Source organism: Neofelis nebulosa, chromosome 2 (genome assembly GCF_028018385.1).
Source record: "Neofelis nebulosa isolate mNeoNeb1 chromosome 2, mNeoNeb1.pri, whole genome shotgun sequence".
Classification (NCBI taxonomy): Eukaryota; Metazoa; Chordata; class Mammalia; order Carnivora; family Felidae; genus Neofelis; species Neofelis nebulosa.
This window is the reverse complement of record NC_080783.1, coordinates 3595349-3620423: the sequence shown is the minus strand read 5'-3', so window position 1 is coordinate 3620423 and position 25075 is coordinate 3595349. Positions and strand designations below refer to the sequence as shown.

Below are 25075 nucleotides of genomic sequence, written 5' to 3'. Positions count from 1 at the left end.
GGCAGTCTTGATCCCCCACTGCAAACACAGGGTGGTGCCCAGGACCACGGGCCTGGGCTGGGCCCCCTTTCCCCGGCCCAGGGTCACTGTGACAGTAAGTGCTACAGAAAACCAGACGGCCAATGACACCAAGCCCACAACACTTTCAATATACTTTATTAAAAAGTTTCTTTGTATAAATTTCCTAAAATCTTTAAAATTAAAATTAAACCCCCTCCCCACCCCCCCACCCTGCATAAAAAAAAAAAACCCACACAACATTAGAGGAATGCCAAAAATATTCTCTATTATGACTTTCTTCATTCTTTAATGAAGGCATTGGTCCCACAACAGTGCACCAAGATTCAGGGATTTTGCTTCCTTCTAACTAGGTCGTTTGTTAGAGGCTTTAGGAAAAGAAAATTAGCTTGACATCTAATCTAGGAAATTGGGGGGGGGGAGATTAGAAAGTTGGAATCGTATTTGTTCACCGTACACAGGCTTTCCATCTAAAGTCATGCTCTTTAAGCATGCTCATTAAGTCATGCTCATTAAGCAAGAGGGAAGAAATGAACCAAGCAGAAGTATATAGAGTAGCAGTGAAATCTGGAGTTCCGTTCTAGATCTTACACTTGCCCGACACAGGCATAGCGTGAAACTCCAGCGGGGATCTGAGCTTACAGACATGTCCACGTAAACACCAGCAGTGGATAACTATTACACAAGGTTCAAAGTATACGATATAACTGCCTGGAGACAGAGAGCGTTGGGTCCACAGACACATTTAGCACCATATTGATAGGTCATGCGGCAGAACGGTTCGTCCCAAGTTCGAACGTACATCAAAGCGGGAAATGGAACAGTGCAAGGATGTCTACACCCAGAGCTTCTACAGAGACGACTCGGAAATGGCTGCCTCCTTCTTCAAGAGGTATGTGGTGCTGGTCGGCCACGCTTAGGTCCCCATGGCAGCCATGACTCCGGGGTTGACGAGCGCTGAGCATTGATGGAGGGGGCGGGCCGGTGAGGGTGGGAGAGAAGAGGAGGGAAAAAAGCCACATCACTGACCCAAAAGGACACAAAAACGATCCCACGGCTTCTAGTTTTCCTCCCCAGTCTTTCTTCCCCGCTCAGTGCCTTTAACGGCGCCCCTGGCACTCCCTGGCCTGGGATCTGGGTCTGCGTGTGGAATCTGAGCCCATCGGCTGCCTTGCATCACCAGCCAGGCCCCTGGGCACCCTGTACTTTCCCATTCTGGCACCAGCCGGGCACCCGGAGAAGCTGTTTTTTTTCTGTGTTAGCAGTCGAGTTGCCCAATGTAACGGAGATACTGGGTGGCCCCAGTGTCCACATCAGTATAAAGACGAAGCAAAATTATTTAAGGATGAACAGGAAAGAATAGTTTGGTCTTGTGTTTCTTCGTGGGCAAAAACCCAAGTACACAAAAATGTTTTTAGGAAATAGCAATAATTCAGAAAATTAATTTCACGTGTTCTATTTGAGCATCTTCCGTATCAAAAGATACAACGTACCCCCTTTGTCCTATCCACCATAATCATTGTAATTCTTATATCTTAAAAAAGGTGAATCCTCGGCCCGGACCTCTTGTCTGATTTGCAAAAGCCACAAACGCAAAAAGAACAAGCAATCACTTACCGGGGGCGCAAACCTTTTCACATTCTTTCTGTGAATTAAATCTGTTCTCGTTGCCACCGCAACCTCCGTACCAGAATCTCGCACAGCTTTTGGTGTCCGCGTCATAGTACCATTTCAGTATGAATTTCCTGCAAGTCCCTTCTTCTTTGGGTAGCTTACATATATCTTTAATAACAGGATGAGAACAGAGCATCACTTAGGACACGCGAAGGACTCTGCTCCCAGCGTGAGGGGCTGAAGGTCTTATCACAAGGCTGGCCAGGCAAACAGGAGAGTTTTGAGAAGGGAAACCTGTCACCCTCCCCACGCCTCCACCTTCTGGCTGTCGGACGCACATGAATCTCACCCACAGCAATAATGCAGTCGCCTCGATGAAAGGACCTCACCAATTTTACTCGGACCCCAAATGCAAGCCATCGTTACTGGATAATTTCAGATGGAATGAACTGTTTCCCCTTTTCCAATCACGGGGCCATTTACTGTCCAATTCCTTCAATACTAAAGCCCCAGCTAAGAAACTACATCTTAAAACTATGGCACTTTCTACTCCTCGGCCAAATGGCAAGTAAGTTTGGTCAGATTCTAGTTCAAACAGAAGGCTGTATATCTCGCTACGAGACGAGTGGAGGGGAAATAAAAGTCAACGTGGAAAAGAAACATCTTTCTGAGTGTATGTGCACGTATGCCCGTGCGTGCGTGCGTGCGTGTGTGTATGTGTGTGTGTGTGTGTGTGTGTGTGTAGCTGGCAGCCTTCGAGAGCAGCCAAATTAAACAAGCAAAGCAAAGTGCGACCGCTGCTGTAAAACGCACGATGGCAAAAATGTCACATCGCAAAGCTGTTTTGAAGACACGGAGGCATTCTTTGTCCCGTTAAGGAAGTTTATGTTTTCAATGCCTACTTCTGGTGTGGCCCAGCTGCAAAGTAATGGTGACGTCAGAGCCATTGCACAACGCCTGCAAAGAAAAGTTTACAGCCCTTCCACAGGAAAACATCTGTTTACAGAGTCTTCTGGCAAACTCCAGGTCATGCTGGGAAAGAGGAGCATTAATGTCAACCATCTTCTGTAAGTTTGAAAAACGTAATCCTTCCTTCTATAAAACTCCCTGGAGGGGACAGTGCTACATGTTTGCGGGAGTAGCCAACACGCCTGAGTCACCGGGCCCTCCCCACGCAGGGCTGACGTCCCCACCCCCGTGGGTTGCTCACAGCGGCAGAGTCGGTGAGCACGTGCAGGTCTGATTGCACCAAGAAGTGAAAGGAAAACCTAAATCTTCAGGTAAAGAACCAAAGCTTGGGTCAACCGTCATGGACCAGACTCAGGTACACAGGATTTAGGCTCAGAATTGGCCCAAAACGTTCCCTGGGGACATGGGGGAGGCCATCACCTAGGCACAGACTGGTGGCTCCACAGTCTCTCTTAGTTGCAGACCCTCTCAAGGGCCCAGAAAGCCAGTGGCCCTACCAAGAGCCTTGGAAGACCCAACGAAGCCAGAAGAAAATGACGACAATGACAAAAACAACTTTCTTCCTCACCAAAGGAAAATGCCTGGCTTTCAAGAAATGTCTTGCGGGGAAGTGAGCAAAGCAAGAGTATTTCAACCACCAAAATTTATCCCTCATTTGCCAGTGGGTTCCCCTTTGAGTGTGAGGCTTGGGCCAGATGGTTGACCCGTCCCCCTTCCTTCTTCCCCTGAGCATCCCCCACATGGCTCACGTCTGTTCAATCTAATTTGTTCCACGTGCCATCAGTCCTGGCCACCTCTGTTTAGCTATTCTGTTCCCGTTCCCCCGTGCTCTTCTGAAACAGACACGGGAAGTCTCCCCAGACCTGAAGCCACACAGCCCAGGGGCCGCCCTGCAGAAGGACACTCTGTTCCCTGACTGGTTGGCTTCTCCAGCCTCCTAGGGTTTTCATCAGAATGGTTCATCACCAAACTATCACTCCTGCAATTCCACAACCTTTACGCCAGTGACAGTCACTGCTAAGACCCTGTAGCTTTACCAGCATGACATAGGGGCACTGGCACCGTGGGCACACAGATATTTGGTAGACCAAGAGAAACATATTAATGAGGGCCCTGCACTGTTGGAAGACAAAAACGTGGGATTCTTCCCTCTTAAAGCATGGAAATGAAAGGTTTTGCCCTAAGAAGCCTTGTAGTTTTCATTCTCTTCATCCTGACTTCTGAGACATGCCATGTAGATGGGACTCAGCTGTGTCTGTGCTAAAACAACCATTTTAAAGACACAAAACTAAAAATGTCTTATTGTCCAAAGAGGTGTTGCTTAGACAGACCTCATTGAGCTTTTCCCCAGAACAAGTGTTTGGACACAACAGTTGTCCAGGTTTTCACTCCAAAATGAGTGTGCCCTTTGGGCACAAGCCTGAAAGAAGCCCGGAGTCCCCTCTGATGCGAGAGGCAGGTCAGGCTGCATACTCACTAATTTTCTCCTCCTTATGTTGAGAACCCAACAGGAGCCTGAAGGCCAATAGGGAGCGACATTTTCAATAACCTTTCCTGATTCACTTTTGCCGAGAATAACCACGTAATAGGTTCCATCTGAAAAGGCAGACCTGAAGGGTTGTGGATTCAGATCACTCTCTGGTGACACTTGCCGGTGAAATATGAACTGGTCAATGGGCACCAGTGACCATCCAAATACAAGAGGAAACTGAGGCAAGGGCATCTGGAAAACCCTGCCAGGGAATCCCACCAGTTCACAGAAGCCACGGGAGCCAACCTAGGAGTCTTAGAACACCAACCACGGGGTGGAAGGTGCCCTAAGAAACATGAAAGACGTGTGCATGTGTACACGTGTGTGTGTGCACATGTGTGCGTGCATGCCCACGCGTTCTATTCATTTGAAAAATTAGGAGGGCTATGCATGGGGTCATTAACAGCGGTCATCAATGCTTCAACTATGGGAGTCGTATTTTCTTAGGTTTTTTTTGTAAGTTCTGGATTCTCCACAATGAATATCTATGATTTTATAATTAGAAAGAGATATTACTCTTTGAAAAACATAAAGGGTTCAACTGAAAATCTTGCCTTTTTTATAGTTTGAGATTTCTAAAATTTTTTTAAATGTTTTATTTATTTTTGAGACAGAGAGAGAGACAGAGCATGAGCAGGGGAGGGGCAGACAGAGAGGGAGACACAGAATCCGAAGCAGGCTCCGGGCTCCGAGCTGTCAGCACAGAGCCCGACGCGGGGCTCAAACCCACGAACCACGAGATCATGACCTGAGCCGGAGTCGGACACTTAACCGACTGAGCCACCCAGGCACCCCCAATTTGAGATTTCTATAGTGTCTATGAGTAGCATTTAAAAGTTATCAGCTTTGGGGCACCTGGGTGGCTCAGTCGGTTAAGCATCCAACTCTTGGTTCCAGCTCAGGTCATGATCTCACGGTTCATGAGTTCCAACACTGGTCACCATGTGTTCTAAATCCAAAGTGCTACGCTGTAACAAAATACAGTTCCTTGTAACAAACCCCAGTGAATCTTTTATTCATGGAGGTTAAAAAAAAAAGGCAAGGAAAAGTATCTAACCTTTAATACGAAGAAAGGGGCACATCTTTGTAAATACAAACCGTGTTTCTAATTAACTGGTACTGCGAAAAATAAGAGAAATTAAACTGTACTCACAACTACCTATAAAAACCAGTTTTTAAACTTAACTTTGCCTCCACTGCCTAGAAAAAAACATCTTTGGAGAGATAATTTATAGTATGCATAATAATTGATATTTAGATGCAGCTACTAAGAATACAGTGAATATATTTTTACAAGTTACTTAATAAAGTGATTCACTGTCTCTCTTTTTTTACCTGCAAAAATATGAGTATCATAAAAATGTTTTACCCCCCTAGGAAAAATTCCTAAGATGACTTAACTATGGCAGGGGACAGGGGAGGGAGGAGGTTGGGAGACAGGGGAAGCTTTTGTCTCCTGATTCTTCATTCCCATTTGGAGGTTTAAACATTTTAAAGTAAGTATCTGATCGATTTCCTTCAAAAGAGTTCTCAAAGACTCACAGGCACCACCAAAATCCCTTTTCTCTGCCACATGGTGAAAGGAGACCTAAGTGTTAAAGATCTAGATTAGGGCACCTAGGTGGCTCAGTCATCTGAGTGTCTGACTTCAGCTCAGGTCATGATCTCTCATTCTGTGAGTTCTAGCCCCATGTCAGGCTTTGTGCTGACAGCTCAGAGCCCAGAGCCTGGAGTCTGCTTCGGATTCTGTGTCTCCCTCTCTCACTTCCCCTCCCCTGCTCATGCTCTGTCTCTCTCTGTCTCAAAAATAAATAAACATTTAAAAAAAATTAAAGATCTGGATTAAAAGGACTTTCCTAACTCTGAACCCATGACTCAGTCTTAAGCAACAAACACAACAACCCAGTCAGATTCTTGTTTAACAATTATGTTGTTTATATCAACTAAATATTGTTTATATATTCCTGTCCCTTCTGGGCCACACAAAAAAAGAACCAAAAATATCCCCAAGTCTTGCCATGGAATTTACTCTCAGTCATTTTCTCTCAATGAAGCACCGAATTTGTAGGAATTTTACAATCTCTACTCTCTATGAGGGGTAAAGTTACCAGTGACCAGGAAATAACAGACAGATTTCAATTACTTTGAAGTCAGAATTTCATCTTCCCTGACCCAAATCTTTGGGGAAATCCTAGTGAGTTCTTTGCCGCTTCTCTCTGAGCTCGAGCGCCATGCTGGGAACCAAGTCACCATGGAGGTGACCCAGGAAGGGGGCAGAAGGGGGACAGGAGCTGAAAGGACCCCCGTGCAAGGGACAAAGGCTCAACCATGGTGTCTTCATGCAAGACTCAGGACACGCCTTATGTGCAGAAATCAAAGAGGCAAAGACAGATGTCTTCTCCACATACTTCTCCTTTTGTTAGTTTGAGTTGAAAATTACAACCTTAAAAGCTTTTATAAAATCCTTTTATACAATCTCGAACAAGTTGAAGTTTAATTACCCTATCTACCCTGAATTCCTGAATTCTTTCTATACCTCTTTTCTACATCTCTTTCTCTTCGATATCTCTTTCTAGATCTCTTTTCCCATAAATTTATATCAAGAGGAGAGAACGTCTTATTTTTCAGCCAACCTTTCCAGTGGGAAGGCTGCAAGAGTTTGAAAAATGCATGGCTGCCTCTAACATAGACCAATTCCTAAACTTGCTTCCAAAAGCAGATTTTTTTAAACCTTTTCCAGTTCTGTATGTAATTCATTTCTTTGCAGTAATTACACACCTATGTGTATGATAGTTTCACAATTCCTGCATTGACTTAGTTACTTTATTTCTACTAAACTCCCAATGCCACCTGTCAATAGGGGTTGTGGCTGTACTAATGGATGACAGAAAGAGAGATAGATAGATGGATATAAACATAATACAGTATAGATACAGATATAGATACAGATATAGATATATAAAGGTACAGATATAGATCACTGATATATCTGTGCACAGATACACGGCTACAGGGCAAGTCCACTGATGGCATAAAATATTCTAGCAATAGAGAAGATTCTCTCTAGAAACAACTAAGAGAATCAAGAGGCCTCTCCTCCCGAGGGGCCACAAAGAGATGGGGGTGTGCAGACAGAAATCATCCAATATTATTTACACACAGATGGGATGGGATGCAGTCTCTACAGAAAGGTGGAGACTGGAGGTGAAGAAACAGACATCATCTTCAAAACTTGCAGAGCAAAGAGTAAAATGATAGGATCCTCATGGTGCCCGGGTGGCTCCATCAGTTAAGCATCCAACACGCGATGTCATGATCTCACAGTTCACAGTTCATGAGATCGAGCCCCGTGTCGGCCTCCGCCCTGGACACGGAGCCTCCTTAAGACTCTCTCCCTGTTCCTCTGCCCCTCTCCCCAGCTTGTGCACTTTCTTTCTCTCTCTCTCTCAGAGGAAGAAAGAAAGAAAGAAAGAAAGAAAGAAAGAAAGAAAGAAAGAAAGAAAGAAAGGAAGGAAGGAAGGAAGGAAGGAAGAAAGAAAGAAAGAAAGAAAGAAAGAGGAAAACAAGAAAGAATCCTCACTAATGCTCAGAAAGCAATGTGTCGCTGCTTCTGACAATGCCATGAGTATTGAAAAAGCACAGAGCTTTTAAATCCAGAACAAAGGCAGCGTGCCTCGGCAAATGCCTTCTATCAGAGTCCACTGCAGAAATAAACATTGTAGGGGCGCCTGGGTGGCGCAGTCGGTTAAGCGTCCGACTTCAGCCAGGTCACGATCTTGCGGTCTGTGAGTTCGAGCCCCGCGTCGGGCTCTGGGCTGATGGCTCGGAGCCTGGAGCCTGTTTCTGATTCTGTGTCTCCCTCTTTCTCTGCCCCTCCCCCGTTCATGCTCTGTCTCTCTCTGTCCCAAAAATAAATAAAAAACGTTGAAAAAAAAATTAAAAAAAAAAAAAAAAAAAAGAAATAAACATTGTAAAGAGGAACGCCTTCCTTCTCCGGATGGCGGCCAGCATATCAAAGAATAAGGACTTGTCTTTACAGCGAGGGGGGTCTATAAAACAATACCATAGGTAAATGCCCATGGAATGTTGACTTCAGAGACCGGTGCCAACATCTTCTGAAGAACACTTATATATACACAAAGCACACCAACTATATCAATAATCAGTTTCTTAAGGGAGAACAGTCTAAGCTCAGGGTCCACTGGACAAGGGTGAAGGTCTGGAAGGATCACGGAATCCCAATGCCCAGGAACAAAAGTACATATCAGCTGTTGGTTCCAGAAACAGGTCGAACTCGTCACTCACGTAAGGGTACACACACTTGGTCTCAGGCACACGGACAGTGGGATGATAGGTAAGCCAGGGTGTGTGCTTAGGGAATGAGGACCAGAACATCCCTCCCATGGTTCGCTTCCAAACACATGCCTTTCACGGGTTCTAATCTTGGTTGTTTTGTGTTCTTTTAAGCAGCTGTCATTAGATTAAGTCACTGAGTGGACAAATCCATATGCTTCCAGCTTCATGAAACATAAATCAACTCTAGTCCCAACAGGAGGCTCAGGGGAATCTGATGAACAGACACATGAACTCCTGGCTATAGCCCCAAAGCAACGGCCATCTGGCTTTCTTTTAAGAGTCTGGTGACAGGAAAGGAAAGTCACTATTTACAACTTGGACTACGCAGAATCACACCACATTGGGCCACAAAGAGCCGAGGTGGAACATTCCCATAGAAGCCAGACTTGCCTGAGAATCAGAATCCCAGTGGATGACCCAGAGTCGAGGCTTCAAAGGCTTTGAAATGTCTGGTAGAGGGGCGCCCGGTTGGCTCAGTTGGTTAAGCATCTGACTCTTGGTTTTGGCTCAGGTCATATCTCATGGTTTGTGGGATCAAGCTCCAAGTCTGGCTCTGCACTGACAGTGTGGAGGCTGCTTGGGATTCTCTCTCCCACTCTCTGCCCCTCCCTGGCTCACGCACGTGTTCTCCATCTCTCTCTCACCCTCTCTCCCTCTCTCTCTCTCTCAAAATAAATAAACAAAATTTGTTTTAATGTCTGGTAGAATGCTTTCTTAGTGTTGTTAATGGACCCAATACTTCACAACTCACCTGCTTCACCACCAGCCAACGGCTCTGTGCTCACCATCAGATTGATAGTTGAACTAGAAGCTGACCTTGCTTGTGGTGGAGACGGAGGCTGAGCTTTCTCTAGAAAAGAGAAAATACACGCGACTGGTAAGAAACACAGACACGGAAGGGCTTAGGAATTCTCAGCAACTGAGGCAGGCTGCCTTTCTGGGTTACCATCTCATGCAAGGGCAAGCCACCGACACACAGAGACCGGCCAAGTCTCTACAGACACTCCCGAGGTCCACTCATCTCATTGGGCAAATGGAGGGAATCTCTGAACTCTGAACAAATCCTCCCATTTCCCATGTAACCTCTTCCATCCATATGGTTCCGTCCATGAAAATGGAGCCCCAGCGTGGAAGGCGTTTTGCACCCACATCTTCACAGATTACATGGTGACTGATGGGAATTCCCTTTCTTCAGGCATAATTCCTTGACCTGAATTACGCTAGCCCAAATAGAAAGGCATGGGGGTGGGGGAATCCGGGAGAAGGTTCAAAGGGGAGGGAGATGGTGGGATTGTAGCTAACAGAGCCTGGAAACACATGCAAGGGCAGGTCGAGGGCCTCGGTGCCGAGGCCGAGCCGGGGAGACAAGAGGCCACGGAGGGCAGAGCCACAGCCTGGTGCACCGGGGATGGAATGTGATGCCCTCTGCGCCTGGCTGTGCGTGTCCCCTGGTCTTAGGGTGGTAAGAAGCATGGACTCCTAGGTTCCTCTCTGAGAAGCCAGTGACTCTGGGGGGTGTTTTCTGTTCACTGAACTTGCAAACAAACTTTAGAAACACGGTCGTGGTGGGCAGTCAAGGCCCCAGTCCGGGTCCACGAATGTATTTCTTTCTCCCAGAGAAGGGGCTTCACCTTAGGCCAAACGGATCTGGCTTCCCCCATAAAGTATCCCAGGACTCCCACAGCAGGACAACAGTTCACAAGGAACCCATCTTCCGCGGGATTAATTTACGAAACGGGGCACAACCAAAACACCCAGGACAACCTCATCATTTCAGATCCAGTGAATAAGAACCATCCCCTTTATGTCCTGTTTGACAGTCCATGCGGAAATCAGGTACTGGCTGCTCAGGGTGGCTCACGTACTCACTTGTAGTGAAACTTCCTTGGTAGGCGGCTCTGACCTGAGACTTCAAGTAGCAAAGCACCACCACGTGGTACGTGTGCCCAGCGAGCAGGCCCCCGATGGCACGCTCCGTGACCGACAGGTTCTGCCTCAGCACCAGGGACTGATCGTGGGCCGAGGTGACAGTGAGGTCATAAAAGTAAGGACTGGGGGGCTCGGGCCTCTCCCAGTGGATTCTGGCGCTGTTCTCTGTGACGTCCGACACCTGGACCTCGCGGGACGCCTTAACTGGAAAACAGATGGAAGCAGAATGTGGGGATAAAACTTAAAACCCCACGTGACTGTAGCACACAGGCAGCAAAAGAACAGAAGCGATGTATCAGCAGGCAACTGGGTGGGAATTCGGGTGAGCAAGGAGCTAATTTCTTGTTTGAGCTCCTGAGAACTGTTAGTCTCGTAAGCTACCGACATACACGAAACGTGGAATTCATAATCTCATTATTCATCAGCAAGATGCATCACTATTTCTTTTCTATGGAGAATCTGTGCTGTTAAGGAGAAACTTTGAAAACACACAGTCCAGGGGCACCTGGGGGGGTTCAGTCGGTTGAGCATCTGACTCTGGCTCAGGTCACGATCTCGAGGTTTGTGACTTCGAGCCCCGCGTCGGGCTCTGTGCTGACAGCTCAGGGCCTGGAGCCTGCTTCGGATTCTGTGTCTCCCTCTCTCTGTCCTTCCTCTGCTCCCACTCACTCTCTCTCTCTCTCAAAAATAAATGAACATAAAAAAAAAGAAAAGGAAAACACACAGTCCAGTGTGCTAATCTGAAATGAGACATCCAAAACAGAATGAGCTCCGTAATTTAGAATGTGTTAAATTTAAACTCCAGGGCGTGACAGGAAATTCTTTTAAAGGAATCCCTGCTTTCTCTCTGTTCATCAAATGAAGACAATTTCTACCTTTTCGCAGACACGCTCATTCCGCCTTCACCTTTCTATATGGTTTGTGACTCTCTAGTATCTTCTAGCATCAGAGGAAAAAATAAAACAAATTCTGGGTCTCATTAAGCCCGCCCACCCTCCTATCTCATTCCATCTGGAAGGTGTCTTCCCCATGGACAGCATTTGTGGGGCAGGGGGGTTGATCATCCAGGCTGTGACTTGCCCAGTATTGGAATCATCCCAATATTGCCAACATCCCAATATTGGCAATATTCACCAAACATCCCAATATTGCCACAGCGTGCATCTTGGGGCCTCCTTCCCGCGGGAAAACCCGAGATGGGGTTCGGGGCCCGGGGTGGGCAGTGGGGGAAGGAGGCAGCAGAGGGCGGGAGACCCATTTCACCTGCTTTTTGTGAGGAGCTCCCCAGCCTCACAGAGCTAAGAGACAGGCCGCTTCCTAACAGAAGAAAAACAACGCTTTGACAATCGCACGCTCTGACCGGCACCTTCTAAAACGCATCATCATCTAGATGCACAAACCCCAGCTCAGTGACGGCATTTCAACTGCTTTATAGACAGGCGTCGAAGGACGTGCCCTGAGCACAGGGAATAAGGATGTCACAGCTGGGCAGCCCTCACGGTGCTTTCTTACCCACGGGCTTAGCAGCGTCTGTCTTGCTGGTGGCCAGTTTGGCGGCCTGGGGCTTGGCGGCCTCGGGCTTGGCGGCCGCTGGTTTGGCTGCGGCAGGGGGTCTCACAGCTGCTGGCTTCGTGGCCGCCAGCTTCGCGGCCGCCGGCTTCGCGGCCACCGCGGGTTTGACCGTGGCCGTCTTGGTGGCCTCGGGCTTGGCGGCCACGGGTCTCCCAGACGCCGGTCTCGAGGCCGCCGGTTTGGGCGCAGCTGGCTTTGCTGCGACCGGCTTAGAGGCCGGCAGGTTTACTACTGTGACTGGTTTCGTCGTGGTGGTCACCGCTTCCGTGGAGGCCACTGGCTTCGCTGTGGTCACTAGTTTGGATGCGGGACTCGAAGTCACGTTATTCGGAATATTTCTGTTAAGACAAATTAAGTACTGTTTAATATTATTTAACATTATTTGTTAAATATTTTTATAATTATTATTTAATTAGAATTTTAACTTTAATATTATTGTTTTAATATTTTAATATTATTTAATATTTTAATATTTAATATTAATATTTTTGTTTAATATTATTGTTGTTTAATATTTAATTATTTAATTTATAATGTAATATAAATATATTTATATATTTATATAAATTAGTATATTATATAATATATAATTTTATATATTATATTTATATTTATAATATAAATATATATAACATATTTATATATAATATATTTATATTATATATATAATATATAATAAATATAAATATCATAAATACTATAAATATTATATACTATATATAATATATATTATAAATATTATATACTATATATACTATAAATATAAATATTATAAATGTATTATATTATATTTATAAATATATCTATATTTATATAATATAAATATATATATTTATATTTATATATTATATTTATATTTTATATATATAATTTTATATATTATATAATATTACATATTATATGTATGTGTACATATAAATAATACATATGTAAATATGTATTATATTATATATTATGTATAACATATAAACATATTATATATAAATGTAATATTATAGAATATATAATATAATAAAATATTGTTTAATATTTAACTATTGTTAAACATTGCATGTCTTTGCCAGCTATCTACGGTTTACAAAAACACAATCCCACGAGCTATGTGAAATTTGCTGCTTTATCAAAATGCACGCAGTAGTTCTGATATTACACATCAGTATTGCTTGTATTAAATTCTTTCCTTTTAGAATCATGCCACAGAAAAGATACTGAAAAGCATACAAAGTAATAGAATCATTAAAAATGAAGCCCACAGGGTCGCCCGGGGGGCTGAGTCAGTTAAGCGTCTTGACTCTTGGTTTCAGCTCAGATCGTAATGTCATGGTTGGTGAGTTCAAGCCCCGAGCTGGGCTCTGTGCTGACAGTGGGGAGGCTGCTTGGGATTCTCTCTCTTCCTCTCTCTCTCTGCCCCTCCTCTCCCTGCTCTCTCTCTCTCTCTCTCTGTCTCAAAATAAATTATTCCTTTAAAAAGTGAAGCCTATATTGTACTATACGTACATCCGTCATCTTAATTGTAATTTATACAATAAGGTCAGGAGAACGTAAAGAGACAATAATAAATACTTTAATTATTATTCTTGTTAGCAAAAATACAGTAATAATACTCGAACAACGTGCGAAATGTAAAAATTGACCAACTGAAACATATACGCCATGAATTAAAAAAAAAAAAAAAAACAGTTAACAGCTACTCTCATGATAAGAAAATATCCATTCAACCAAATGCTGTGCTGAGCTCAAAATTTTAAGGTCGGTGTATACTTTCACTCCCAGACCTTATTGTGTGTGTTTGTTTGCATTAATTTTCGCGTGTGTGGTTGTTGTTTTTTTTCACAATGTCTTGATCTATTATGAACCTCTAGAAAGAACGGCAATATAAGGAGACACCAACAGCCGCCCGGATCCACCCTGTGTCCACTTCCGGCCCCGAGATGGGCACTCGTGAATTCCTAGAGCTGTCACGCTCCGTGTGTTCGGCAGTATATTTTTCAGTTGGTGTCATAAAACCTCAAATACTATGCTATATTGCCCATTCTGTCTTCCTAAAGATAAGGTTAAGAATGTTTGAGAGGAATCCCAAAGATAATTAAGGTGAGGGAAAGAGAGCCCCTGAACCTGGACAGAGCAGGACACACATCACGACACCAGAAAGGGTCACAGCGCCCTCAGCGGTGATTTTCAGCCCGAGAACGGAGTACCTTTCTCCAGGGACAAGGGCAAGAGATGAAGGACAGAAGGGCTGGTAAAGGGAGGCGGTTCTCTGTCCCCACCCTGGAGGTCAGCCGGGAGTAAGCCACATACTCATTTTTCAAGGATTAAGTCGGGTCTGCATCTCCTCTGGGGGCTACAGGCAGAACCCTCTGCTCCCCGACAAAGCGTGACAGTCTGCGGCATGCCCTCTAGGGGCACAACTTGCTGGCACATCGGCCGGGCTCAGTTCCTGCCACCACGTGGCCATCGCCTAGCCCTCTGTCACACGGCCACCCGGCCCTCCTCTCCGCTCCTGGAGTTGGCACCAAAGACGGAACTGAGCCAGCATCCCTGTGGGTACGAGCCCCCCAGCCCCCACCCTCTCATCTGCCTTCCTGGAGGAACACGCACGTCACCTCCTGACGTCACCACCATCACCTATGTTATCATGGCACTAATCGTTTTAAGTCTCGGAGCCCATTTCTTGGTTAATGTATTCAGTCCTTCCATACGAGATCATTTCACACCAGGTGCCGTAGACTGTTTAAACACATGGCCCCAACTCCCCACCCTCTCTGTTCCCATGCCCTTCACGGTGTGATGTGACAGGGCCTCCCATGGAGTGTAGTCCCCTGCTGTTGAATCTAGACCGGCTGGCCCACCGGACATGCCTTGGCCAACAGACTGCGGCAGAAGTAACCGTTCGCTGGCTCCAGTCTCGGCCCCAAGAGGCCTCACGGCCTCTGCCTTCTCTCACGGAACCCTTCCCATCCACCTGGGAGCCAACTCCCAACACTGCCTCCTGGAGAAGGAGAGGCCATGTGGAGCCGGGGCGAGCCAACTGGCCGAGACCATCCTGACCACCGTCCACAGCCGACAGCTGACATGACCACAAACATGTGAGCGAGCCCAGCTGAGCCCAAGCAGAAACTGCTAACCCACAGAACCGCGCGTTAAATAAACAGTTGTTTTAAGCCACTACGTTTCGAGCAGTCTGCTCCCCAGCAAAAGCGAAGGGATACAACAGATTCTCTGCAGGGCATGCTCCACGTGTCCCTCAGGAAGTCACAGTCTCTGGATTTCAATGTCCCCGTCATGAAGTTAGACACTGTCTGGAGGACCTCCGCCCTCTCTCTAGCACTGTAGTTTTTAAGACAATCGTGACGATACTTACAACTGTTTGTGACCAAACTTCACAGGATTCTTTGTCAGTTGGTCCCCTTGGAACCAATCGCACTGTTTCCTGATATCTGGGGACAAGTAAAAAGCATTTTCACCTGCAGAGAAAGAGAGGGAAAAAAATATCTTGCAAGTGCCTGTAGATCACATGCAAATTAAAATTCACCTGCTAACGAGTTCAGTGGAGCCCACAGCAGGCAGTCCGTGTGTACCTGTTGAATTCATTCATTCCCCCAGACAAGCTAAGTCCAATCAATTCAAACAGTAAGCCTACCGGTCCTCGATCCATAAAACATCTCAAGCCACAATCTTTTGTTTGGCAATAGTTGGGTGATGAGGTTGAAGAAAAGATTCACTCAGTGTGAAGGGAAGACAGGACTCAAAGAAAAATCACAGAGTTTAACAAGTTGGTCCAAGCTCCTGAACATCAAATTGTGACTGAATTACCAGTAATATTTTCTCAATGCTGTGTTTAATAAAACTTTTGTTTTCAATCTTTGGAAGGCAGTGACAGCGTTCCCAGTGTGAACCTGCTGGCCTACCTTTGCTTCATGTTTTTCCTCTAAGGATCTGGAGGGACAGGCCTTCACAAACCGGAACGCTGTTTTCACAGAGCCCACCTTTCCCTTGAATAATAAACTCTCCACACATGCGTGTTTGTTCCTACTTCCTACAGCTCCCTCACTTAGGAGACACTCTCCTCTGCTGACCTGGGGCCATGAACTGCGCTGACCTGGGGCCATGAGCCGCCGCCGGGCCCCGGGGCATCAGGAGAACGATACCCTCCCTCAGGGACCATGCATTCTACTGGGACCACAGATCACACAAATGAATAACCAGCAGGCCTTGGGATAGATAGGGTAATTAGCATCCAGACTAACGATGAGAAAGCCTTGGGAGTGGGGAGCATTCACGGTGAGTAGGGGCAACTAGAGATATGCTTTGAGGATGACTGTGGGTTTGCCGCTAAAGCAGAGGTGGAGAGAGATCCCAGGGAAGAGAGTCCCATCAGCAAAGGCCCAGAAGTTTCCAAGTATGGGGCTAGCGGCTAAGCCCAGATCAATGCAACTCCTTCTAGGAGATTCCCCATTTATTATGTCATGCATAATAAGTGGGCACTTGATCCGCGGTATACTCGCAGGGTCTATGGCTGGGAGGCGCCCAGGCAAATTTGGTTGAATACAGGAGGCAACAAGGACAGGATGTCCAGCTGTGGGTTCACTATCAACCTTGGCTCCTAAAGTGCGTCTGAGACACGACAGGTGTCATACATATGTGTGTTGAATGAACGAACAAGTCGGCATCAGCGCGCTAGACGTCTCTTCCACGCCCGCGGCCCCACGTCCCTGATGGCCCGAGGGTATGGGCTGGCAGGAAGACCCTGACCCGGGCCCACGCTGTCCCCTGAAGGACTTACTGCTGACGAAGGACGGCAACAACCTCCCAAAGCGCATCAGCGGCTCCTCGTTGAGCTCGGTCGACTTATCCAACAGTTTGAAGAAGACGTCGCTTGGCTCACTGGCGAAGTTGTACAGCTCCTTGACGTTCACCTTCCTGCCGATGCCCAGAATCACGAAGAAGTAACCCTTGCACTTGGCCTGCAAGATGACCCCCTGGGCCTCTTCGAGCTGCTGCTTGTCAACCTCTCCCGTCAGCATCAGAACCACGACTTTCATGTCCCGTGGGTTGGGTGCACTTTCGAAGACGTTCTCTATGGTGTATTGGATGGCGCGGCCCAAGTCCCTGGTGCCCTGCAGCTGTGTCATTCTGCTGCTGAGAAAGTCCACCAGCTTCTCCTTGGAGCCATAGTCCGTCAGGGAGAACTCCACCTTCACGGGGGGCACGCTGGCGTTCCCTGCGGACTCATAGGGCGCGTGCTGCACAACCGCCACCCTGGCAAAGTGCTGGGCGGCCTTGGGGTCTGGGCTCAGGTCCAGCTGTCTGACCAGGTACCCTATGTACTTCCTCATCTCATTGAACTGGAACAGGCTGGTGGACTCGGAGCTATCTAAGATGAAAGCCATGTCGATGTCCACGTCGCTGCCCGCCGCTCTCCTGTCCCTGAAGGAAGGCCTCCAGCTGCCAAAGCCACAGGACGGGTCAATGTTGCAGATGTCTAGAAAGAAGACAGGCAGCCCGTTTATTCTGTGACTCCCACTGCAAGACTGTACATTAATCTGTTGGGAGTCTGGGGTAATTAAATCGTCACATAATACAGAAGCCTATTCATAGCTTGTTGCCTTTTTGTGGCCAGATTTCAGTTTTCATCACCTAACACTAAATCAAACAGATCAGTAAGCTGAAATCCTTATTCTGATACTATGGTATTGGCGTTAGAAGGAGGAAGAGGAGGGAGAGGAGGGGGAGGGGAGATGCTGGAGGGAGAGGGAAACGGGGAAGGGAAAAAAGGGTGGAGGAGGGAGAGGGAGGGGGAAGGGAAGGAAGCGGGGGAGAGGGAAGGGGAAGAAGGATGGGGAGGAGGGGGAGAGGAAGGGAGAAAGAAGAATTAGGGGGGAGGGGAGGGGAGGGGAGGGGAGGGGAGGGGAGGGGAGGGGAGGGAAGAAAACTACTTCTTTGCCGCACTGAAGAAAGGTGTTCTAGAAAGGCACAAAGCCAGATCATTGAAATCTGGACTCCAAGGTCAAAATGTAAGCAGAGCCTACTTTCTCCTTTATTTCCTGTCTATCAAAGAGAAACTCGGTCTGAGGGGTTCCACTTTAAATATGGAAACTACTTATGTAGGAATTACACTGGCAAACTCAAGGTGTGATGAATCTTCATGCAACTCAGGCCCTTTACATGGATGACAAATATTTGTTCAAATGTCGCCCCGTGGATACTACAGTACATCTTGTAACAGACTGTCCTGTTCAAGAAGCCCTTACCCAAGCAAACGTGACACGTCAGGACGGTCTTCAAGAAGTCGGTGAGGTCTCTCCTAGGGGGCAGGACAAGCGCGTGTCCCACTGCGGTGTTATTGATCTGGTTCAAACAAAAGGAAACGCTTGGTAGGAGTGTCCGTGATAAGTAACTCCTTGAAAATGGAGCAGCGGAGTCGAGTCATGTCCGTAAAATAACCTTCCCAACAGATCACCCCCTCTTCTCAGGGGTGGTGTCGGTGGGGTTTGGGAGGAGGTGCTGAGCTTAATAGGAAAACACAGGCTTTCTTCTGTGGAGCTGAGCTGAAGTTCAGATCCCTCTCCTGCACTTTCCGCTGGGCCCAAAGGAAAATTATTTAACCTCTCCGAGGTCCAATTTCCTGAGCTGAAAATGGGGGTAATGTTAAATTCCCCATGTCCAATTACATGATGCATGGGAAATGGCTGCTATAGCTCTAGGAAATAGTGGGCACTTGAATGGCACAGTTATTCTCGGCCACAATAACAGCCACCGACACACGTTAGCTCCAAACTCTCCCAGAAGGGGATTTAACCACAAGGCAGGTAGTGAAATCGCTTCTAGAAGGTTCAAGAAGCCCTGCTCATCACGGTGCCTTGGGACCCCATCACTAAGTATTCACTGCGTGTAAAAGTAAAGTTAACTAATGAATGAATAATTGACTTTTCGAACTTGCTGGGAGACTGCTGTTAAGAAACACAAGTGGTTCTGGGTCACTCAGCCCACACGAGGGAAAATGTACATAAATGAGCCCCTTATGAGGGCAGACAGCTGAAAGCCCAAGCTGGATTCCCAGGCCCAGCGTTGTGTGCTCAAACTGGCCTGTGGTTTGGCAGAATAAACCCTGAGGGACGGCACCAATGACCAGACCGTCTTTCGCTGACGTGGGCAGGGGTAAAACCATAGAATACCCAGTCTTGGAGGGAAGACGGTAAGGACCATCCCTCCCCCACTTTGCCTTTCACAGGCGAGAAACCTAAAACACAGAGAGGTTAAGTGACATGACCATATTACTTCGGTGACTTAAAGCTAGAAAGTGGGCAGGCTGGAACAAGGGCTCTTTCCCATCATGCCCACTGCCCACTCGGCCTGAGCAATGCAGCCATCGTTGGCACTGAGTAAATATTAAGTGATGAATTAGCCAATTATGATATATATCATTGTCACAATTAAACCAGCTATTTAAGCAAACGACAAGGGAGCACTTTGCGGCTTCACAGCGAAGGCTGACCATCCTGGCTGAAGAAAGGTTGGAACAGGGGTGCATGGACGTCTGGGGGACCTCCCTAGGGCACTGGCAGCCTCAGGGTCAGCCCTGGGAGAGTCTCCTCCAGCAGGTGAGGAAGGACCCAGTGGGAATAAATCACAGGCATGTGGATGTCGCTCTAGAGTCAGAGCCACTCGGCTGTCCCGGAAATATCGCTCAAGTAGCTGCCAATCACAACAGCCTCATCCAGGAGCTTTTGGACAGTATGGTGCATGAATCCATCAAGCAGACACCAGGTGCCCGAGAACATTCTCAGAGCCCAAGAAGAGCCAAAGGAGATGTCAACCGTGCCCACAGGGTACAGACCTGCAACGCGCTGATAAGCTGCCGGTCCTCCTGGCTCGTGAGGAACAAGGGGGTGATCCCCGCATCCGAAAGCTTTAGCACAGCCTCCCTGAGCTGTGGAGACGCCCTCGTGGGCTTATTGCTGAAGAAAACAGCCACTTTCCTCATCAGGAATCCGTTCCTCACACGCTTAAACGTGTTTCTGGCCACGAAGGACATGGCCGTTTCCAGACTCTGTTGCTTGGACGTCAGAGCCACCTGAAGGTTCTTGATCTTGTCCAAGAGGACCGACTTCTTCTTGGAGTCGGCAAACCGGATCTCCGTGGTCACCTCGTTGTTGTAGGTGACCACGGCCACGCGTGCCCCCCGAGGGCAGTTGCTCTCAGCAATGGTCAGGTCGCCCACGATCCTCAGGAGCACATCCCTCATCCGGCTAAACGTGTCTTGGGTCACCCCCTCCGAGGTGTCTAAGGCAAAGGCCAGTTCCGTCGGGAAGACGGGGCATTCCAGGGGCCCTGTGGGAAGTGGCGGGTTTTCAAAGACAAACTTTACTTACCGGGAAAGGGGTCTTCTTCCCGCAGGAGAAAGTCAAACGGCTGAAGTCAACTTACCATAGCAGCAAGCTAGAAAAGAAACAGAGAGAGGAGTGAAACACAGGTACTACATGAGCATTTCAAACATGAGAGCGGACGTGCGTCACAGACAGCAAAGATCATGTACTTACGACATTTATCTTTGATGCTTTGGACAAGGGCACATTGCTTTAAAAAGAAAGGAAAGAAGCGTGAGGGGGGCGGACAAGAGGCTTACAGCTCAACGACTGGTGATACACACATGCAACTTACATCCATGGAGTCACCTCTGTTGCCCTTGGGACCCTGTGGGATGAGAAGGAGAGGGTGAGAAGCACCACAGATGCACGGGACCAGCAATGTGACAGAAACACGGCTGAGGGAGCAAAGGTGGGTCTGGGCTGCCCTTGACCATTTTCAGGCTCTCCCTGTAAATCTGACTTCACTGCTCAAGGAACAAAAGAGAGGGGAAACTTTGAGGACAGAAGTGTTTCCCCTGCAAAATAAAAAGCTCCACACCCTGAAAACCTGGAAGGTTGTGACAAATCAAAGGGATCACACATTTGGGCTCGAGTCTAAACATGACTTCTCCTGAGAGTAGAGCTTTCTTTCCACCTGCAATCCTAGTATCTCCTGTTCACAGAAGGGACAGCGACGCGTCACTTAGCTAAGCCTCAGCTCCAGATCTAAAGTGCACTGGCTGCATACCACCCCAGAGGAGGCCCAAGGACAGACCCATGGCTGCTCTCAGGGTCTTATCACAATACACAGCCGCCCTGATGGCCAAGCAGTTGTCTCCTGGGCCAGTCAGGTGCGTTTCCACAAGACTGCAGACTGCCTTAACTTTCTCCACTAAATGCTTCACTTTCTTAAAGGCAGAAATCACCTGACTTAGCCTTTACCCAAGTCTGACCAGTCTAATCCCTCCACCTTTCCTTATACGAGTGATTGTCCATCATTCTTTGAACCTCATGAAATTTAACGTAGGGAGACAATACAGGGAGAAATTCAAGTAAGGAAACGAAGATATTCATAATGAAGAAATGCAAGGGAAAAGCTGCAGAAGGTCGCCCTCTTGGCCCCAGGTGGCCTAGCACTCATGGGTTTTAAACCATAAATCAGAAGCTGTCTTGGGGATTTTATAGACCACAGGAAATAGTTCGCAAACCGACGTCTGACATAAATTATACTATTTCTACAAGATGCAACCAAGAGGTATTAGAACTTGTCCTCTCTCTCTCTCTCTCTTTTTTTTTTTTTTTTTTTGTCCTGTACACAAACCTCAAACCTACCCCAGGAAATTATAAAGGCAAATTACAATATACCCTAGACCACGAGGTTCCACAAGAAACTTCTTTGGAACGTTTCTGGTTAGTCTCAAATTCAAAAGCTCTTTTCTCCATTGTGACATCAAAAGAAAAGTGGTTTATAAAAAAAAAAAAAATCAATGACAACAAAAAAGGAGCATGTCTTTTCTGGGAGGGAAGGAGGCTGTAGGAAGTTTACAAAGGGACACATGTAAAGCTTCCAGCCCATGGCTGGACTGGAACTGGGTGGGTGGGTACTTACAGATGGTCCTGGGTAGCCAGGGTCCCCCTTCTGCCCAATTGCCCCTGGAGGTCCTGAATTTCCCTAGAAAAGGCAGAACAAACAGTGAGATGCTTGCCCAAGAACGATTAAGAAGACTATCCATGGAGGGGCGCCCGGCGGGCTCAGTTAAACGCCTGACTTTGGCTCAGGTCACGATCTTACAGTTCGTGAGTTCGAGCCCCGCATCGGGCTCTGTGCTGACAGCTCAGAGCCCGGAGCCCGCTTCGGATTCTGTCTCCCTCCTTCTCTGCCCCTCCCCCCCCTTCTCTTTCTCTCTCTCTTTCAAAAATAAAATAAACGTCACAAAATTTGTAAATAAAAATTAAAAAAAAAAAAAAAAGACGATCCACGGATGCGCAAGAATGCAATAAACGGCAATCAGTGAGACCAGCGCTCGGTGCAGATAACCAATCCAACGTGGTAAAACCACCTGGAAAAGTAAATGATGCAGTTTGTCTCCACTGAGCAAATTAACAGGATCATATGATGATTTTAACTATATTTCAAGCTAAAAATAACCGTTTCCCACATCGAGACTGCGACATGCTAATTCAGGACTCGGTGCAATCTTAAGAGGATGAGTAAACATCCACTGAAGACAGTCATTTGGAGCCAAAAGCAGCTTCAGGAAGAGGACCGTTATGCCTTGGAGGCGGGGAGCGCGGGGTCTGGTGATCCTTGAGATGTGTTAGCAGAAGGGCTTCTGGGGCCTCCCCGTAAGGGCAGCACGGCTGAAGAAGGCAGTGCAGACAACCACAAGGGGTCCTGAGGACACTGGCCTGGGGCCTAGGACTCCTTTTCTTGTACCCCACATGCCACCAGCCAGGTTGCCGGTGAAGAAGGAGAATGTTCACCACACGTGTTCTCATCCCCCACCTGCAGCCAGGTGCGGGCAGACTCACCCTTCGGCCCCTGATGCCTTTGGGTCCTGGTCCTCCATCCGTCCCGGGCTCGCCAGGGGCACCCTGCAAAGAGAGCCAGGAAGAGGCACATTAAGTTCTGAAACGGAGGGTCCAGCGGAGGGCCCCCGGGCATCTGGACCACACTCCCCAGGGCAGCCAAATGGCTAACTCTGGTTTACATTCCACTGGGTTACTAGTACGTCCGTGTCCTCCACAGATGCAGCCTTAGTTTACTGCCCCCATGATGACGATGTCATACAGATCAGAGCATGTCAAGTTTACAAAGTGTGTGATTGCCCTGTCATTTGATCCAACCCTCGCAAGGCCCAAGGCAAGAACGCTGTCCACTGTCACCTTCACTTAACGGGTGAGGGAGTATCTCAGAGAGGGCGGGGCCTTCGTAAGCGGCTGACCCCACACTAACACCACAATATTCCGATTTTCAGCCCATGAACATGCCAGACGCAGCCCCCCAGAACAGTGACGTTTCACCACCAGGGGAATATTTATTTACCTTTGGACCAGGGTATCCAGGGAATCCTCTTTCTCCCTGTAAGAGACAAATAAATAACTCAGTTTTGGCTCCTAATTTACATGCATCTAAAAGAAATTATTCTTGAGCAGAAACAAATACATCCACAGAGTCACCAAGACAAAAAAAAAAAAAAAAAAAACGCATGATATTCCAACAAAATTTTGAGAAATACTTCTCTAAAGACCCAAGACGCCAGAAGCTCAGGAATCCTCAGCAGATACGCACTTTTCTGCCTTTGCGTCCTTCACCGCCAACCCCATCTCTGCCATCATCGCCCTGGGGGTGGAAAGGGAGCATTACTGCAGGCCGCCACGCTGGGCACCCCACAACCACTCTGTCTAGAGCCCGGAGCACAGGGTCGTTGGGTCCCTGAAGGGTTCCCAGGTCGAGGAAGTGTTCCTGCTCCCACCCCATCCTCCAGGTACAAACAAGACAGCCGTCTGCAAGTAAGTGGGCTTAATGGACTCCTTTGGGAAAATGGTGCTGGTGTGCCACCAATAAAAAGAACATCTGACAGCCACCGGGAAAGACAGCACTTGGGTGTGGAGTCAAAGGCCCGCGGAATGTCTGAGACTCTTAGAGCAGAAAGGACTCCCAAAAGTCGCCTTGCCAAAGCGCATCCTTGACTCTTTGATTCTAGCAGGAACGCAGGACTCAGTCTCTCACGCCTTCCCGAGTCTCCTGCGCTCAGACCTTCTCTCCTCTCCCCACCGTGGCTTCCCCGCCTCCTTCCAGGTCGTGCCACTGGACTGCCTTCTTTCCAAACACCCCCCTCCCTATGCCCTCCAATCTGTCCCATCACACCCTCGCGGGAGATTTTCAGAACCGCACTCCATTGACTATTTCAAAAGAATGAGAAGAATATGTGTGAAATATATACACCGGTAACTCTAAAACAGACGCAGAGCATGCCACTTAGTTAATTTAAAGTTTTAAGCAAACATCAACAGCTAAAGAGCCATTGCCCCCAAATTTATGGACACACCATCAAGAGATTTCCTTCTGGTCTGAACAGATTTTAAAGCCTGATTTTTCCCCCTCTGCTTCTGAAACTAAAAGTAACAGAAACGGATCCTTCAAACTTCAGTTTTCTGTAGAGAGGTTACATACACACACACAAAAATATGTTAAAGTTTGGGATTATAAATCAGATCGACCGGGTTCTCAAAACTTTCTTAAAACATTCTACAGATTTCTTTGCCCTGTACAGAAGTGTGTATTAAAAAAGTATCATTCGTGAGCAGATTGTCTTTAGATATTTTAAAAAATGAGCTATCAAGGTAATAACTTCTATTCCTAGGATGTCTCATCCAAAGGAAACAGTTTCAATCTGGACTGAGACCTGATAAGATATGATTGCATTTTAACCAAAGGACATTTATTTCTCTGCAGAAAAACTCCATCTAGTCATGGTCACAAACCATTTACAGGACGATAATGAAGGTGGTTCAAGCTTCAGTGAGTCCCCACATTCACTTCCCAGGAAAAACACAAGAAAAAAATGTCTTTCCCCACAATTCCCCGATGTAATGAAACTTATTTTGAAATTGATTTGCTATTTATAAGCAGTCAGTCTCACTGCATTCGGTCATATCCCCAAGGACACAAGGGGACAACTATCCAGTTACCTGTTTAGGACCAACCCAATTTGCAACGAGAAAGGCTAGC

At 47.2% G+C, this 25075-nt stretch overlaps 1 protein-coding gene across 1 annotated transcript in view; it reads right to left on the bottom strand.

Annotated features, from left to right (window-relative positions):
• Positions 1-260: 260 nt before the first annotated feature.
• Positions 261-25075, bottom strand: part of COL6A3 (collagen type VI alpha 3 chain) — an 81405-nt gene continuing 56590 nt past the window's right edge. Inside the window, exons 29-44 of the mRNA XM_058700152.1 lie at positions 23633-23683; positions 23387-23422; positions 22873-22935; positions 21950-22012; positions 20654-20686; positions 20533-20569; positions 20420-20431; positions 19830-20323; positions 18244-18340; positions 16776-17474; positions 15354-15456; positions 11930-12327; positions 10358-10621; positions 9240-9338; positions 1636-1800; positions 261-975 (exon numbers count right to left, since the gene is read on the bottom strand). Of these exons, the coding sequence (XP_058556135.1) occupies positions 935-975; positions 1636-1800; positions 9240-9338; positions 10358-10621; positions 11930-12327; positions 15354-15456; positions 16776-17474; positions 18244-18340; positions 19830-20323; positions 20420-20431; positions 20533-20569; positions 20654-20686; positions 21950-22012; positions 22873-22935; positions 23387-23422; positions 23633-23683 (2655 nt within the window). The 3' untranslated portion in view covers positions 261-934. The remainder of the gene's footprint in view (positions 976-1635; positions 1801-9239; positions 9339-10357; positions 10622-11929; positions 12328-15353; positions 15457-16775; positions 17475-18243; positions 18341-19829; positions 20324-20419; positions 20432-20532; positions 20570-20653; positions 20687-21949; positions 22013-22872; positions 22936-23386; positions 23423-23632; positions 23684-25075) is intronic.